At 44.9% G+C, this 18,221-nt stretch overlaps 1 protein-coding gene across 3 annotated transcripts; it reads left to right on the top strand.

The window, feature by feature from the left end:
• The first annotated feature begins 725 nt into the window (after positions 1 to 725).
• impg2a (interphotoreceptor matrix proteoglycan 2a) lies at positions 726 to 17,211 on the top strand. Of its 3 annotated transcripts, none has more exons than XM_078090159.1 (22): positions 726 to 831; positions 2,012 to 2,242; positions 2,995 to 3,161; positions 3,248 to 3,273; positions 3,378 to 3,410; positions 4,171 to 4,217; positions 4,527 to 4,594; positions 4,675 to 4,830; positions 5,807 to 5,865; positions 5,962 to 5,982; positions 6,944 to 7,152; positions 8,172 to 8,215; positions 9,555 to 9,744; positions 9,978 to 10,843; positions 11,102 to 11,389; positions 11,472 to 11,691; positions 12,542 to 12,752; positions 13,666 to 13,854; positions 14,570 to 14,771; positions 15,525 to 15,604; positions 16,094 to 16,146; positions 16,689 to 17,211. In XM_078090159.1, exons 2-21 carry the CDS (start codon positions 2,035 to 2,037, stop codon positions 16,134 to 16,136), a joined length of 3,327 nt encoding a protein of 1,108 aa, XP_077946285.1. In that variant the 5' UTR covers positions 726 to 831; positions 2,012 to 2,034; the 3' UTR covers positions 16,137 to 16,146; positions 16,689 to 17,211. The 3 variants fall into 3 exon arrangements, with proteins under 3 accessions (XP_077946285.1, XP_077946283.1, XP_077946284.1); XM_078090157.1 differs by lacking the exon at positions 726 to 831 and adding an exon at positions 1,599 to 1,901; XM_078090158.1 differs by lacking the exon at positions 726 to 831 and adding an exon at positions 1,599 to 1,901 and having other exon boundaries at positions 4,530 to 4,594.
• The last annotated feature ends 1,010 nt before the right edge of the window (positions 17,212 to 18,221 follow it).

Genomic DNA, 18,221 nt, shown 5'->3' on the forward strand with positions numbered 1-18,221 from the left:
TTTAAAAGTGTCTGTCCATTACAATGCCAATATAATCGGTTCAGAGGGTTAAATGGTTGGCTTAGTTGGATTTAATGTCTCAGCGTGTCGATCCCCTCTCAGCCTGACGTGAGAGTAATTCCCCCGCCTCCGGAATCTGTTGGCAGTGGGCTGCAGCCATCATGTGTACACAACATCTTCACTCAGTTGCCAATTCATACGGTGTACTCTACTAAAGGTAATAATGTACAGTCCTGAATTAATTCCTAGCATGCATCAGGCTGAACAGGGTGGGACTTATAAACTGGTAATTGCATGCATACATATTTATGGATTGCATGGCCTGCAATGTGTTTCTGCAGTGTTGTGAAATCACGTATCAGAAGCCTCTCATTCAGGAAAACACACGGACAGAAAGAGTCCAACCGCTGCCCTCTTGGCACACTTTGCTCCCTCCCATGGCTCAGTTCTCGATGATCTCTGGGTGCACGATCGAGCTGAGAGAATAAACACTTTTTCAGCCAGATCTTTGGTTTGATGCCACCACGACAATCAGAGAGAAAAACACATTTTATACGTATTTTATTGAAAGATTTTTACCATAACTAAGAGGATTGTACACTTACACTGTATATGCGTGTTTATTTAGTTCTATTTTCTATTCTAACTGTAACTAACTGGATTGGCACAAAGGCTTTTACAGACATTCATAGTCCTCAGAGGGTTTACCCAAGTTCCTCAGGTGCCTCCATGAAGCTGATGTGTGTGAGCTTTGAGTGGAGGATCTCTCCAGCTGTTTGTGCTGACGTTCTTGGTACCCAGAGGCTGCACCGCAGTGATAGTGTTGCTCATGTAAGTTCTCACTTAACATCGACATTTCCATCTGTCCTGTTCTTAAAGTTGCTTCAGTCCCAAAAGCGGAGCAAAACTCCTGACACTTCACCGCCGGAATTGTACTGTGAATTTCAAATGGGGATTTATCAAATGTGAGCATGCCGACACGCTCCATTCAAATGGTGAACATGGTGAGCACCAGCGTTACTACGGACCGGTGTGTTGGCGTTGGCCTGGTGGGCTTGTTACTGCCATTGTCAGCGCACTTGAGAAGGGCGAGTTTAGGGGTCAAAGGGTGACTCTCACTTCTGAGGTCAACACCTCAGCTAAACAAGCCTGGAACATTTCACTGTGTGTGTGTGTTTGTGTTTAAAGAAAACGTGTGGCGGCCATTGTTCAGAGGCTGGCTGTGTTTAACTTTATTTGCCTAATTGGTTAGCGGGGTGCTTACAGTTAAGGGGACTGTCCTTCAACTGGGGAAACAAGATTAAGTCTCTTTGTCGGCCGTTTGCTTTTCTCGGAGGAAACATTAAATGTGAACTAATCTGCCTTCACGAATCAGTAAACCATGATGACACACGATTGTATCGACGCGTCCTTTGTCCCTGTTGCTGTTACATCCTCCTCTCTGTCCATGTTTCTTAAACACTATGCCCCCCCCTCTCCACCCCCACCACCTCTCCATTCAGTGTTGCTCCGGTAACTTCTTGGCGAGTGCTTTACAGGGCTTACAGTAAACAGGATTAGTGAGCATTAGGAAATCCTCCTCTCTCAAAGAGCCATCTGCCTTCCTACCTGAGCCACGAGCCGTCCTCTCAACGCGGCGGGACACGCCCGTCTTCAGCCGCAGAGGGAAACCGGCATGTCACAGCGTCGTCAAATGATCTCTGCACGTGCCTCTGTTGTTTTCCTGCGTCTGGAGACTTTTGGACTATGCCAACTTGTATGAAGCTGTTGAGGAGAAGCACACAACTATTTAGACCTTTTCCAAGTTCAAGGATTTAGACACAATCGCGGATTTAACATGAGCATCATATCGTTGAGATCCGTTTTTAGTTTCGTGGTCACAGTTTCGGCCATGAGGACAGGTATGTATGTTCTTTGACTTTTTAACTTCTTGCTTACACGTTTCCCAAGAAGAGTTAACCATTAAGTCTCATGTGTGTGTGTGTTTTGTTGTTTGTCTGTTGTCCCCCAGATGCAACCCTGGAAGGTTCCTCTATGGGTGACATGAGTCTGGCCTATAGTCAGGAGCCCGAGGAGGTGCCGCGGGTCGTCCATGTATCTGAGGTCAGGGGAGCAGACGAAGGCCATGCGGTAATCTCCCGACGGAAACGGAACATCCTTTTCCCGAGCGGAGTCAAACTCTGCGCTCAGGAGACCACGCAGCAAGTCGTTGAAAACCACCTGAGCTACTTCCATCTCCGAGGTCAGACTGAACGTCTAAGGAGAGTGGATCCCGTATTGCACTATTGTCAGATAAGGGAAACCAAACCAATATTTAATGAACAACATTTTTTTGTAAGATTTAAGAGGTCAGTTTTATCAAGTCCTGCAGGGTTTTATAGTGCGAAACTAAAACCGTCTGTATGGTTGTATCCCCATTGTGAAATCTATTTATTTACAGGTCGGAGCGTTTGTGTGATTTGTGAATTGACACCTCAGGAAACATCACATGTGGACTAATCTAATATCTAAGACAGAAGAAACATTTAGTTGCTCTGCGACGTGTGAGTGGACAGAGATCAAGGTGTGAACTTGAGGGCAGCTAGACGTAGACAAAGACAGCCGAGATCTGTTATGCAAGGTGGATTTGGATTTAGAGATGACCACCGGTGTCTCAGCCCTCACAGACGGCGTTGATTAGGGGAGAAGATTGGCACATTTGTTTGTGCATTGACTTTGGATCAGGGCCCACTAGGCTGACTGACTGAGGTTATTCATTGTATGGACCCAGATTTGGTCCTCCCTGCAAAGCAATATGAAGGTATATCACTGCCCTAGTAAATTACGGATGCTTGTTATGCCCTGGTAATGAGCCAACAACGTGGTGTTTGTTACCTAGAAGAGACCTTCACGCGTTGAAGTGTCGCCCCGACCAAAATACCGTTGAAATCACTGCAAGCACAACAAGCTGGTGTTCTAAAGTGATTGGTGTTTGTTTTTTTCTGGTGTGAAAAGTGTGCCAGGAAACCGTATGGGAGGCCTTCAAGATCTTTTGGGACCGCCTCCCAGAGCAAGAAGAGTACCAGAGCTGGATGAGCCAATGCCAGGAGGGCTCAGTCACGGCACAAGATGTTGGCGGCTACTTTAGCCGATCAGAGGAGCACCGGGCTCTGGTTGAAAAGGCGAGTGGCTCACTGACGTCAGAACGAACCGGTAACTGTGTGCAGTACAGGACAGGATTTACAACTCTGCTTCTTTCTCCTTCTAGAGAATGTCACTGCCAGGTTTGAAAAGGTAAAAATTAACCTCCCTTTTCTCAGTGCCAACGTCATAAATTCATTGATATTGTCATTAAGTCTGTGTCTTTTAAATATGTTTGTTCTTCCAACCATCTGTAGTGAAGCCGCCAGGCCCTGGCACCGAATGTGCATGTAAGGCTCTCATATCGTACCTATTGCATCAAACGCTTTTGAATTGTTTCTTTTTTCCATTTGTTTCTGTGATATTTTGTGAATATTTTGTCTTTTTATAATCATAACCTAACACAAATAAACAAACTCAACTGGAGAGGTCTGCCTAGTAAAATACAGATCATGCATTAAATAACACAACTAATGACATCATCATCACAAGACACACTTTACATCCAAACTGCCATGAATGCAGACAGTCGGCGCCGTTACTGTGTAATACACATACAATCCTGCAAAAAATGGAATGCAAAATTAAACTCAGAATGAGATTGGGTTTGGACAGACACATAGATGCCCACCTCTCACACACAGACGCATACATACACACAGACACACACACACAGATGCTTACATGCAGCATGGATTCATTCTACTAAGTCTACCTCAGTCTGATATATCTGATGCCCTCATGTTATTGTCTTTGCCCAGCTGCGCTCGCCGTTTGCTAGATAGCGTACAATATTGAGACTGGTATTACTAATTATTCCTTGTCCTACAATACCTTTATGCCAGTTAAGTTGTCTACTTTGGGGGACTTTACATTAAAAACAGTTCATTAATGTTTGGTTGTGTTTGGAGTATTTGTGTAATACATAAATCGTAGTCTCATTCTTTGAATTTTACTTGCATCTCACACTCACACTGTTCGCCTACGTGCTCGTCATCATTGAGTAATATGAAATCAGCACTGTTGAAACAACCCTCTACTCTTTCACAGCACTCCCACACAAAAGTCCCCAGAAGATGCTGAGGCTCCTGCGCTGGGTCAGTGTCACTGGTTAACTGTAGGACTTTCATCACCTTGTGTTTCTGCATTCCTCCACGTACATTTTGTTTCAGTATCAGCGCATCATCCAGTGTGTGTTTTAGTACTTGTTTGTAGGATATTCTCGCTAGTAGTTCAGTGAATCTTTCTGTGTGTTTGGTGAGTAAGCTCGGCTGTACGCAGGTCAGGGCCGTCTAATCCATACGGCCATCCGTGACCACACGTGCCGAAGGGTTAAGCTCACATCCACTAGAAATAAACCAAGAGTCCTTTTTTTTTTTTTTTTGCACATGAACTCATCCACCCAGAAGAGAACGATGAAGGTGATACCGTGCAGGAAGCAGCCGCCATCGCTCCAGAGGTGGTGGAGAGTCCAGTGAGTGCACGCGCTCATCGTTTCACTGACGTACACTCAGAACTACTCCATCACAAAGTCCTTCTTCTCCTGTGGTGCAGACGGACAATGACATTCCCCTGCAGCCTCCCAACCCCACGGTGCTGGAGCAGGTGGTGGAGTTGAGCCTCCTGCTGACCGGGGAGACGTACAGCAACGACCTCGGCGATCCGGCCAGCCTCCACCACCAAACTCTTAGCAGACAGTTGGCTGAAAAGGTTTGTCTCTCCATCGGCTTCCATCTGTCTCTCTTCATGCACTAACGGGAGGTTAGTGGTTCTCTATTTTTACCTGCGGACTGGACTGGCCGCATCTCCTGTTTCGTGGACTTCAATGGGTGCCTTGTTTGTTTCACTACCACACGCTTTAACAGCGGCGGTGGTTAAACCCAATCTGTTGGGCGGGGTCTGAAAAGCACATAAATATGGGCTGAAAATACAGCGTTGTGACGTACATCTGGTAAAAGATAAACTTGGTTTATGGTGCCCTGCCTTTGGAAGCAACTTCAGTGCTCTTTACAGGTACTTGGAAAATTCAGTAAACTCGTTAAGGTGATTTTCTCTGGCATCATAAGTACGCACTTCATTTTATTCCCACATGGGAAAACATTATCCCCTAATCACCGCTTTTCTCCGTGAAAATCTGCAACTCACATAAAATCTGCATCCCTTCATATGCACACACTGCAAGCACACACACACACACACACACACACACACACACACACACACACACACACACACACACACTCTCACGTGCCGTGAACAAATGATGAGTGTGAGTGGAGCACAGGGCAAGTTATTATGAATGTTATGAAGGGGGAATTGGAGGACACGCCAGGAGACAAAAGGCCCTGGAGACCTGTTTTTGTGTCCACTTTCCCCAGTGGATTAAACAAACCAGGTCAGTGAGTCTGCAGAACAATATAGGAATTGTTTTTCTTGTGCATAGAAGCAAAGCCTTGTAGACCAATAAAAAAAAGTTAACCACAGTGCACTGGTCTGCCTCCAGAGGATAGCAGTCTGGGCCACGGAACAAAAGGCTCCAGCCCTTACAGTTGCTTTGAACAAAATTAGCCCTTTTGGAACAATAACTCAACATGCATTTTGCCAAGCGAGTTTATTGCAGCTCTATCAAAATAAGAAGCTGCTACCGAGGCCCGTTCATCACGCGTCATCACGTTTGTCCTTGCAGATAGAGGACGCTCTGGAGGGGCTTCCTGGATTTAAGAGTATGTCCGTACTGGACTTCAGGTCAGTGTTCCCGCTGTGGTTTAATCCTGTGGAGAGAAGAAATGTGCTCACAATAAGGACTTGTAATGTTAACTCTATGTCACCTGTTCCCTGCAGGCCCCAGAAGGACACTGAAGGGTGGGTCATCCGTACCGACCGCAGTAGTTTATCCTACAGTATTATAGCTTAAGCCAACATTTCCCCATCAAGCATTCCTTAGCTGTATCTGTGTGTGTGTGTGTGTGTGTGGGTGTGTGTGTGGGTGGGTGGGTGTGGCGTTACCGTCATCTCCCCCCGTATTTACCCTGTGAGCGTGAGAGTGTGTGCCACTAGTTGCCTGCGTTAATGGTCTTAGTGTGGTCACTCGCATCGTAAGTGGGATCAGGCTGGGTGGAAACGAGTGAGCAGGTGCTCTTCTATAGAAGAAGATTATAAGAGGCTTTACAACCTCACCAATCAGCCGAGGGGGGCGAGGGTCAGCGGGAAAGATGCTGTGTGTTCAGGGGGAGCAAAGGTGAAGTTGATGGTTAATGGTGTTGAAGAAGAACTCAGAGCTGTGTGAAAATATTTGTTTTTGTAAAAGAAGTTTGGGAAATACACTTCCTGAAATTTGTAGGGTTGAAATAATCTTTTTTAGAAATATACATAGTATACGTAGTCAAATATACATTTCCATACACTCCTTGGGTGAATAAATTCCACCTCGGCGAGAGATTTGAAATACACGCACTGCTCTTTTGGTTTTAGCTCTTTGCATTCTTAGTGATTACGGACCAGCAGGTGCTCGGCGGTCTGCCAGGAACCCGAAAAGCCGAGTGGAGGATTCCAGTAGTCAATTGATGTCTGATTGATTGGCTTTTTCTATCGCAAGCAGTTATTATTTTGTGTCATCAGTCATCTGTGACAGCTTTACAATCCTTTTTGGAGGTTTGTTGTAAAATAATGCTGATGCCTGACCGATTCACACAGGATGAATGTTAGATGATGCTTACGTGCAGGTAAGGTGTGCTGAGTGGGAAACATCCTCACCGAGTTTGGGTCAGAAAAACAAAAAAAAAGAAACCTTTTCCTCGGCACCTCATCACGTGTGTGTCATCAGGCAGGACAACGTGGTGGTCGTCTACGCCGTCACAGTGGCGGTGGATGGAGCAGGAGTGAGCAACGATCAACTGGACTACCTCACCTTGCAGTCGAACCGGGTGGAGAACTCCTACCGCCGGGTCACGCAGCTCTCCCCGGAGGTCTACACCACCGGCGCGGTCCACAGCGTAAACACCGAAGGCCCGCATGGCAACGCGGTGGAAAGTGGTGAGACGATTGCCGCTCTGCAGCAAAACACGCACATGCCGTTGTCATAACTGTTTAGTTAAGTGTCATGTCGGCGAAGAGGCTGGGGGCGCAGGTTGGCAGGCATATCAAATAGAGACACAGTAGGCCCAGCATTAGTGTTACAACATACGCCACACACCACAAACACTCGCATCTGTTTCTTATTCGTCTGGTCTTTTCATCAAAGACGACAGAGGCATCTTTATAAAAAAGTTTCGGCTCAAAAACAGGGAATTTTAGCATCAGTAACATAATCAGTAACATGAGCATCAGTTAAAGGACTGGTGTGTTATTCTGCGTGACACTTAAATCGATGTCATTTAGTGGTCTGCGAAAGACGGCTGAGAGAAAAAAGCATGTTTGAAATGCGAGCCCTCCACTTTTGGGGCTTTACTGGAGTCCTTTCCTTTGGCTTCCTCCCAGTGGATTTTATATACCGGACAGTATATGAAGAGAAGGGATAATAATTGATGCAGCAGAAGACCCAAAAGTAAAACACATGCTCAAATGCTCACATTTAAACCACTGTTAGATTTAGCCAGTCAGTAAGTAGGTTAGCGTTCTCCCGCTTTGGCTTGAGGGGCTTTCTCCAGCAATCTGAAGGAATCGAAGGATGTGATAATGTCTATACCATCGCTGCCTGCACGTGTGATTTCTGCTTGCTAATGTTTTTGGTGAGAATGCCTGTCATTAGTTTACCGTGATGGTGAGCTCCCAAAGGGGCATGCCATCCGACGCTTGCGTCAGTTATGAACTTCCACATGAAATACTCGCTAAACTGTGTGTGTGTGTGTGTGTGTGTGGCCAGGGAACGTAAATGCAGAGTTTGGCTTTGTTTTTCTGCTTTGGTGGCCTTGCAGTAATAGCCTTGGCTCCACAGCGGCTGATATTCACGCCAGATTTTAACAGGAATCTGCAGACTCCTGCAGGCATTCCTTTTTAGCTATTTGGCGCGTTTGCATTGTTTTCATTATTTGTTTCCCCCACTGGTTCCACAGTGTCTGAGGGCGCCGAGTCTGTCAACGCAGCAGACGCAGCCGTGGTGAGTTAACAAGTTATCTCCACAATCATAACAGCAATCTCTCTGTACACTGTACAGATGCTATACAGATGCCTTGAGACCCCAAAAGGCTGCTAAATCACTTCCGTCTAAAGAAGCTTGACTGCAGACGTGCGAATGATGTTGAGGTAACTGGCTCATGATGTCATCCGGATCCAAACCAAGCGCAGGTAGAGGATGATCTTGAAGGCAAAGATGAAGTGAGGATTTGAGGATTAGTTTGGCTCTTGCTATATTAAACTGATGCTATTCTGGGGCAAAAGTTACGGTGCCCCACACCACAGCCAGTAGAGAGGAGAGACACCACATATGAGTTCACTCAGACAAATAATTGCATCCTAAGTCTCTCTTTGTTAGTGCTGTCTCGTGGTCGACTGTGCACTTGGGTGGGTTCGCTAAATGCATCTGTTGGTTCACTTTGCAGCTCGCTAAGTGATTAGTTTGACTCATCACATAAATTGGGAGAGTTTGGCAAACGTCTCATCAGTAAATGATTCATATGCAAGAGCGCAGAGTTTCTGTGCCACCGAATCACTTTGCTGCTCCGGTTTGGATCTGGAACGTTTGTGATTCAGCTGCTGGTTTTTCGCGCTTTCTTTGAGTTGATATTAGAAGTGAGGAGGCTGCAACATGCCGCTTTTTACCGTTCAGCCGATACAAACAGCGAGCGACAGTATTAGACAAGTAGTCCAAAGAAAGTCATTACAAACAAGGTAAACAATATCTGACCTGATCCAAGGTATTGACAAGGTGTCAAATTGTGCTTATTATCAATTCATAACAACATATAACCAGTTTAAGTAGGAAGCCGGAGAGGTAAAATCCCATAGCCGCTTATGTTCCGTAACTGGTGTTGTAAGTGGAATTAACGAGCTAGTTAGCTAACTAAACTCTTCACAACAGCAGTCCATAAACCACGTGGTGAAGTCACTTTGACTCCGTCTTTATATATCTTATCTACTCACATACTGATGTGGAATTATACAGTGCAGCGATGCTCACTGGTGCGCCGCAGAACGCCACCTAGTGGACCACAACGTACTGGCAAATGGTTGAGGTAAATGTGTTTGTTTGTAATGAATCATCAAAGTAATTAAACATAATTTATGTCGGACTATAACTGCGCACGCCATCAAACGTGTATTGACGCTGTCAGTTAGCTAACGTTGTGTTTTGCAAAGACAAAAAAGCAAATATTTATTTTTTTATTTTTTAAACAAAAATATAATAAACCTGAAACCTAAAATATCTGACCAATCGATACTCCTGTTCAATGGAAAACACATTGGCAATTAAACCTTGAATCCTGTTTGTGATGCAGATTGATGCTGCTGATGAGCCACCACAGGTCCCCATCCTGGAAGAGGACACAGATGTTGTCATAGAAGACGACGTCCTGCCTGAGCCCTCTGAAACCACCGCAGACACAGAAAATAACGTAATTGTCCTGGAGGAGAGCGAGCTTGTGTCTCCTGCTCCTGGACTTGCCACTGGTGCACCTGAAGCCGGCGGTGAGCGTTAATCGCATCGTAATCCTTTTCAATTATCATTTCCATTTTCGCAGTCTTGCACTTCGTACTGCTTTATGTTTGCACTAAAACCACTATGGAAATGTATGGATCATTTTTCTTTTCCTCTCAGCTCTCATTTATTCGATCTTAAACAGTTTTCTGTGTGCTGTGGCCAGTTTCAACACAAGGAGTCCAGCGGGGACTGAGTGTCTTCTTGTCTCTGTTTTTTCTAGGCATTGAGGAGGAGGGTCTGTTGCTGGATGACACTCTGCAGACTCCTGCTGTGGAAAGCCGTCCAGCAGAGGAGCTCCCGGCTGAGCTGCCGGAGGACGTCACGCTGCCTGAACCCCCAGTGGAGGTGGAGGCCTCTGGTTTGACCACAGATGACCCGGAGGACCTGCTCCACCCATCTACGCCGACGGAGGAAGGAGAGGTGTCCCTTCAGGAGACCGCCGCAGAAGATGGGCCGATAACAGAAGATGTCCGGGTTGCGGCAGTGGGAGAAGAACCTACCGTTGCAGCTTTGGAAGATGAGGTTGTTGTGAGTGAGGAAGAGATTCCAGAGGAGCTCGAGATCTCTACCACTGCAGCAGAGACCGTAGCAGAAGGCCTGCCTGTCATGGTCCCACCTGCTGAGGCTGCAGATGTAGAGAGTGAAGCAGAGCCGGAGGCAGCAGAAACAGGTCTGCTTCCTGGTGGTGAAGACCCGGTGGAGGGTACAGAAGAATCCAGCCCCACGGATGTTCCATCGGCAGAGGAGGAAGTAAATCCCAAACAGCCCGTGGAAGAAGCGGACATTGATAAGGTGGGGCCCTATCCTGAGGAACACGTAGTTGCCGTTGAAGATGGTAGCATGGAGGAAGAGAGCGAGGGAAACGGCGTGAGGAAAGAGACGCCACCTGAAGCTCCGCCTGCGGAGGACTTGGCCACAGCAGCTCCAGGGATCTCCACAGAGGATCTTGCAGAGGATGAAGTCTTACTCGTCACCAGAGATCAACTCCGGCCGGCTCCAGAGAGCGAATCGCCTTTCACCCAAATCTCTGAAGTTGACCTTTCCTCCGAAGGGCAACCTGACGTCATAATCCCTCTACTGGTGGAGGTAAAGCTAAATAATTGTATTGAAAGAAAGGGCAAAATATCACTTAACAGACATTTTTCATTTATCTCATCTTGCTTTTCTTTTAAATCTTAATTCTTAATTTTTGAAATTTTCAAACGAGGACACAACTTTCTTGCTACATATTAGTTTATACAGCTTGTAAGACCATAAACCAGGAAACCGCTTAAACCGCATAAACCGCTAGTTAGAGGTAGAAAGTCTCTTCTCAAAACTGTTCAAATCCTTTTTACCCACCAGATCCAGACCACCGGCCGAGGCCTGGACGATGCCGCCATTGGAGAACGAGGCTATGATGTGATCCACTATGGTTATGATTTGATTAACCACACAGAGGAGGGCAGCACCGGCTTCCCGTTTGGCGTTGCACACGGCACAGACCAAGCCAGCATCGCCATGCCTGCGAACCCTGGACGAGCACTGATGGTGTTCTTCAGCCTGCGGGTGACCAACATGATCTTTTCAGATGATCTATTTAACAAGAGCTCCCCAGAATACAAAGCTCTGGAGCAGCGCTTCATCGAGCTGGTGAACGTCTTACATTCTGCTTTTCAGTATTCCCACTGTTGTGTTGAAACATCAAACTCTACGATTTTCAATCTTTTTCCAGCTTGTACCATACCTGCAGTCCAACCTGAGCAACTTTGAGAACCTGGAGATCCTAAACTTCAGGAACGGGAGCATTGTCGTCAACAGCCGGATGAAATTTGGCAAACCTGTGCCACAAAGTGTCACCACCACGGTCTATCTGATCCTGGAGGACTTCTGTAATACAGCCTACCAGACCATGAACCTGGCCATCGATAAGTACTCACTGGACGTCGAGTCAGGTAGGTTCTCAACTGTCTGCAGTCGTTATGACATCCACCAGCTAGGCAGCCACATCCACTGTCCTGCACCTTCAGGCCTCCAGAGGAGTCGTTCACAAAGACCGAAGGTGGGTCGCAGGAGATTTTATCAGGGTAGCCAAATACATTTCTTCCATTTTCTTGTGTTTAACACGTACACCTTCAGTCTGCTTTAAGCCATACGAGGGAGCCGGAGTGTTTTTCTGATAATGGGCGGCCGACTTTGACGTTGAATGTAATGTGAAAGGCTGGCAGACAGAATGTTTTACTGATGAGAGGGAACGACAACCGAATGCGTTGATTTCATCTCATTTACAAACATTTGAACACCTGTAAACCCACAAATGATTAATTTAAACAATTAATATATAACTTGTGAGTCACTGAGCTTGCTGGAAGATGGATTCTGTTACCTTTGGACAGAGCTAGCATAGCTGTTTCCTCGCGTCTCCTGTTTCCATGCTAAGCTATGCTAACCAGCTCCTGTACTATTATTAACTGATCCCTGTGTGTAGATCTAATGTATTTAAATTATTATGCAAACTATTACAGTATGTCGTTGAGTTTGCTCAAATTGTGTTTTGTTTTATTATTACTGCTTTTATTTAACAGCCACTCCCACGTCTGTACGGTGAATAATGGTAAATAAACGGCTGTAGCCAGTTTGCTTAGCATAGCGTTAGATAATGGGCGCTGCGGCTCTTCCATTTTCCATGAAAAGCTAATGTTGTAGATCTTGTTAATAACTGGTCCTCTCATGAGCATCTTCTTGGTAGGCTACAGTTGCGTCTCGATACCTAAAGTCATCGGTTGTGGTTTCTCTGACGTCCAGGTGACGAGGCCGACCCCTGTAAGTTCCAGGCGTGTAATGAGTACGCAGAGTGCAAGGTGAACAAGTGGTCGGGCGAGGGAGAGTGCGTCTGCAATGCTGGATACTTCAGCGTGGAAGGCCTGCCCTGTCAGAGTATCTGTGAGCTGCGGACTGACTTTTGCCTCAATGACGGCAAGTGTGACATCATCCCCGGCCAGGGCGCCATCTGCAGGTGGGTGGGGAAAGGATCAGGTTGTGTGTGGGGAGGGGGCAGGTTTTTGAGGCCAGTGCAGCTTTTCAACAGTTCATGCATATGAGGCCACATTCTGAACTTCCAGCTATACTGCTGTTTTCGTTTTGAGGACGTGAAGATGACTGATGACCAACAGACTTAAAGCCTTTGTTCATAAGCACATTTCTTATTTCCCTCCTCATACATAAAAGATATAAACATATAATCAGAACCTACTAAATGAAATACAGATTTAGTCTTGTACCTAAGTTGGCAACAAATACAACTTCATATTTTTTATGACCCAGAATAGGTCAAGATTAAGAAAAATAGCTTGAGGTCAGACATCAAAGCTTTGGCAATTTACCATGTTCAATTAAATTTGGCGTTTAGCACTAAATGTGCTGTATAAGGAACACAACTTGGGGAGTTTTTGGGGGATTTTGTGGAAGTTTTTGTTTCTATGCATGTTTGTGTATGTGTCTCCAAAAAGACATGTGCGTGTGAAATAATGTGGAAGTGATCCAAATTAGTGACCGAAATGCGGCCTGTGGCTGCGTTTTTATGAAATCGTATGATTATGAACAGACACCCTCTGCATCGTCATAAAACACGCAGGCAGCTCCAGATGCTGCGGGATTGTTGTTTACTTCATACCGTCCAAATAAAACTATTGCGTCACTCTACTTATTTCATTCCAGCACATGGCAATCGTGATTTAATAACACACACAGAACATTATAAGCGTTGTCGTTAACTATGTCGAGACAACATGCAAACATGATTCAATCTTCCACTTATATTTTCTCTAATCATTCACATCAGAATGAAAACAGCAGCAATGGGTATGCAGTTCTTCTGGTGTCTCATGATCAGTCTATAGAGTTACTCACAATTACCGTTGTTACTTCAGGTGTCGTGTCGGAGAAAACTGGTGGTACAGAGGAGAGCACTGCGAGGAGTATGTGTCTGAGCCGCTGGTGGTCGGCATAGCGATCTCCTCCGTAGCTGGATTCCTCTTTGTGGCCTCTGTGGTCATCTTCTTCCTCGCCAGGACGTTACGGGATCAGTATGACAAGGATGAGTCAGAGGACCCCATTCGGTGAGGAAAACCCCTCACTCGCACCGCGACGGCCAAACATTTCCACACATTCGCTCATTTACAATGTGTCGCTCCATAGTTTTTACACATTTGTGTCCTTGACAAACAAATAGGTGCTTTGTCATTGAAATTAATAAGATATATATAGTATATTAGCCTGAAAGACTGTTTATTCTTGACAATAAACAAACCTATTCTTACATTACTTTTACTTTATTTGTTAGAGGTTTCCTCTCCTCCATGTCATCTTTTTGCGATTAAAGCAGCCTGGTTACTTTCTTGAGGGGACACAAGTTGAGATATCCCACAACTGTATCTTCAGTTTAATGGTCAGATTATCCACCTGCTTTGATCCTTTCACTTTTACTCTTTTTTTTTTTGCAAACACATAGATGGTGAACAGACTCTTTTTATCTATCTGTGTGTGTCGGTGTGTGTGTGTGTGTGTGTACATATGGCATGCTTCCCGGAGCAGCATGTGGAAAAACACTGTCAACTTAAGACAGTTAACAGTTCCAAAACAGCCTTAAACACCGAACACGATGCCCCGCTTAGAGGCGGACCCAGACAGACACCAGTAATGAAGGTTAAGACATAATTAAGGTCAATCAACACGTAAGTTGTATTCCCGGCAGCTCAGTTCTTTCTTGATGACGTGTTCCTTTGTGTATCATTCAGCCTCCACGTTGTGATTGTTTTTTCTGTTGCTTTGCAGGCGAGGAGAGAGTCTCCCGTCCCTAGAAAGGGCGACCAAGTACAACCCCATGTATGAGAGTGAGGCCACCACCGGCTACAGCCATTACTACCGCCGCTACCCCGAGGCGCTCGTCTACAGCAGCGCCAGCGCAGAGGCCTCCACTGACTTCAGCAGCGAGGAGATACGACACATCTACGAGAACAGTGAACTGACCAAGGAGGTGTGTGCGTGTGCGTGTGTGTGTGTAGGGGAGGGGCCGGGAGGGGCCCCCTCCCCCCTCCTGAACTGCCGTCCACTGGTTGATTCAGAGGGAATTAAGAGGGAATTTACTTTCTTTTTTTAATATGCAGTGATGTTAACAAGCAGTAATATTTTTTTCACTGATGTAAATAAAGTCTATATTTTTTTTAATCTAAAACCTCAAGGAAAAGCGGCATATTAACTACAGAGGATGACGATGTGTACACGTTTACTGTAATAAGAGATTGCAGAGAAATTCAGTGGCGGCTGAAGGTTTTCTTCTTGACAACCCTCACTGCCCGGACTTTGGATTTGTAAAAGTTTTCCCTGCATAAATTAAAACACCAATCTGGTGTTTATATTGATATACATTACACATTATAGCTATACTTTAATTTTACAAAAATACATTTTTAAATTGAACCGTCGTAAAAACTCCCTTTAAGTTTCCCTTAAAAGCGTTTTCTCACATCTAAAGTACCCCAGTGAGGTACCTCAATCAAGGTACCTCACTTTCAATTCCCACATCCACCTTTTACATGTTAAGGATCTGATTTGGCAAATCTCAGGTTCACTCATTTACCAGCTGGTTTATGTGCCTTCCAATAGGAAAGTCATTGCAGTTTTTACTGTCGAAATGTCACGTTATGATTAAGCAACATCCCGTTCAGCTTAACGATTATCTTCCCGTGATGTAATGCTCCAATCCGACTGACACCATGTGTTCCTGCAGGAAATCCAAGACAGGATACGCATCATTGAGCTCTACGCGAAGGACCGGCAGTTTGCAGACTTTGTACGCCATCACCAAGCGTAAGTTCCTCTCTTGTTCTCACTTTTATACTGCAATGAGATAAACACACGGACTAAGCAAACCAGGGAAATGGGGAAATGAGTTTAAGATTTAGGACTAAGATTGTGCTTAAAAAAAGGATTAGTTCATCAGTCGACCGCTCCAGGAGACGAGGAGGAGATTTCAAGCCACGCCAAACCACTGTGGAAACCAATTTATTATCCCAAAATCTTTACCAATCAACGGCGGCGCTGATGCAATGAGACAGAAAGCATTAGGAGACACAGACATTCCTTCGCGTTCGCCAACGGTCTTGCCGTGTGTCTGTGCGTAAAAGAGGTGGTTGTTTCTTTTTCTGGCTGGACCAGCGGCCTGTGTGCCATCGGTCTGCTTCTTGCCAGAGAAACCGTAAGAGTAAAGTGGAGGCTACTTGCATGTGCTGTTAATAAAGTAACAAGTTGACGTGATAAGAGTGAAATCTAATATGTTTGCGACTGTATGTGCTGCAGTGTCGTGGATACCCGCAGAGAGAGCTCCTCCGCGCACACATGAAACAAACAAGGTATTGTCTCTTCACTCCAACACTGTGCTGCACGTTACTTCGTTCCAGTTTGAAATCCTCTCAAGGTCTTTGTCAGAAATACCAGCCGCAGTTGGTTGTGATGAAAAGACTAAATGTACTTTAATACCATTACCAACGATCCCTCAATGAATATCTATAAATAAATTACATCAACAGTTACAGGAAAAGGGACAAATATATATTTGGATACTTATATACTAAAGAAAGTGATGTAGCTCCCGCAGTTTTGGACACATAACTATAATAACTATATATTAATAAATCAAAAATACAACTATGAACTAGTACTATATTTAATGCATTATTGGAACAACGTGTTTCCATAAGCTTAAAGACAAATGAAATATGCTGTAATACAATTAATTCATTCACACACTGGTTCTTATATTGGCAGAACATTTGAAAGCTGTGTATATTAGCTGTGTCTAATCCATGTAAACATGTGGAGCCTGCACACTGACCCTTTCTCCTGCCGCGCACAAACAAGCCTCTATGTCATCGAGACTCTTCTCTTCCTCCAGCACGGCGCTCAGGATCTGGGCCGTTTGAGACGGACTGAACTTCAGCAAGCTGCTCTTTGTTTGATCTCCTCCAACGAGTCCTCCCTGAGTCCCCGTGTGACCCGAGATGTTGCTCTTCCTCCTTCCTCTGTGCCTTCTCCGGACTGGGAGAGCTGGTTGTGACATCAAGTGTTGCTGGACGTCTCCTTTTGTGGAAACTGGACTCAATCCTGTTACTTGAACTGCTCATCACAATCAGTCAGTGTCGCTTTTGTTTAGTGGAATAATTTATTTTGTTTCATTGTGTTATAACTGTCCACACTTAAAGGGAAGAACTTAAAAATATGAATGTGTATATAGTGATACTGTGAAGATGTTTGCTACTTAAGATATTAATCTCTACTTTTCTTTGTCTCTACAAAGGTCAAATTTACTCTTTAGATATTCCTCAGAAAGGCACTGAGAAAATTGTTTGTTTTTAATCAATGGTGCTAACCTAATTTAAAATGTAGGAGTCTGTAATAAAACATTTTTACAATTTAAAGCAATACCAGTGGATTAATTCAGCATTTATCCAAAGCGACTTACAACAAGTGCATTTCAGCCATAAGGATACAAACCCAGAAGAACAAGAAACAAGAAAGTGCAAATTAGCCGATTTACAACTTGCTATAGATAAGAACCATTATAGGTACAATTTAAGTGCTACAGTTGTGTTTTTATAGTCAAGGTATAGGCTAATCTGAAGAGGGGGAAGAGCAGTCAATGGGGAAGATATATGCTTACTCCCTTTCTGGCGGAGACTTAATTGAGAAGATGAATGGACCCTTATATCTGTCGATGAAGGACAGTCGGCTGCTGTTAGCTTAGCACAAAGACTGAAAGCATAGAGGAGCAGCTGGCCTGACTCTGGCCTGAGCCGAAAGTGCACATTTTAAGAAAACCAAAAAGTTCAACTATTCCTTTGAGATGGCTAAATGTGGTGCACATTTCAGCAGTAACGCTCGGGTGTGTATGTTTGCAGCGGTACGGCGTGGTCGACACGAGACAGTGAAAACATGGTGTTGACAGAAAGGCGGAGAGCATGAACCTTTTAGAGTTCTGGGATTGAGAAATAAGTTAAAACATACTTCAGTGGAAAAAAGCCGTGGGGCAAGAGGCTGAGGGATTCATTCAAATGGTTTGCTTTCACATCTCAATTGTAATGAACCTGAAAAAAACAGGAAGAGCAACCTGATAAACAACTCGCTCGCTTTGTAAAAAAAAAAAAAACATCTTACGTTGCATCTCCCGCTGAAACAACTTCAAGGCTACCAACAATACCTTAAAAAAAAAACGGTCTGCCTCGTGACTACTTGTTTGGCCGCCGAGCTGCTCCTCAATCGGAAAACCTTCTGACCGATCAAATCCAGTGTTTTCTTTGGTCCCCTCACATGTTCCTCCCTGAACATGTCGGCCAGTGTAACTGTCAGAGTGAGTTTCCTATCGATCGTTTCCCAACTTCTAGTTTACAATACACGCTTTTTTTACTCTTATTTCAGAGGTCTACACAAG

This window comes from Gasterosteus aculeatus, chromosome 16 (genome assembly GCF_964276395.1).
Source record: "Gasterosteus aculeatus chromosome 16, fGasAcu3.hap1.1, whole genome shotgun sequence".
NCBI lineage: Eukaryota > Metazoa > Chordata > Actinopteri > Perciformes > Gasterosteidae > Gasterosteus > Gasterosteus aculeatus.

Excerpts from the sequence above, each read along its gene's own strand:
- impg2a (XM_078090157.1), top strand. The coding sequence starts at position 1,838 with ATGAGCATCATATCGTTGAGATCCGTTTTTAGTTTCGTGGTCACAGTT. Across the intron at positions 10,844-11,101 it reads TAATCCCTCTACTGGTGGAG|ATCCAGACCACCGGCCGAGG; the intron begins GTAAAGCTAAAT and ends TTTACCCACCAG. Across the intron at positions 13,855-14,569 it reads GAGTCAGAGGACCCCATTCG|GCGAGGAGAGAGTCTCCCGT; the intron begins GTGAGGAAAACC and ends GTTGCTTTGCAG.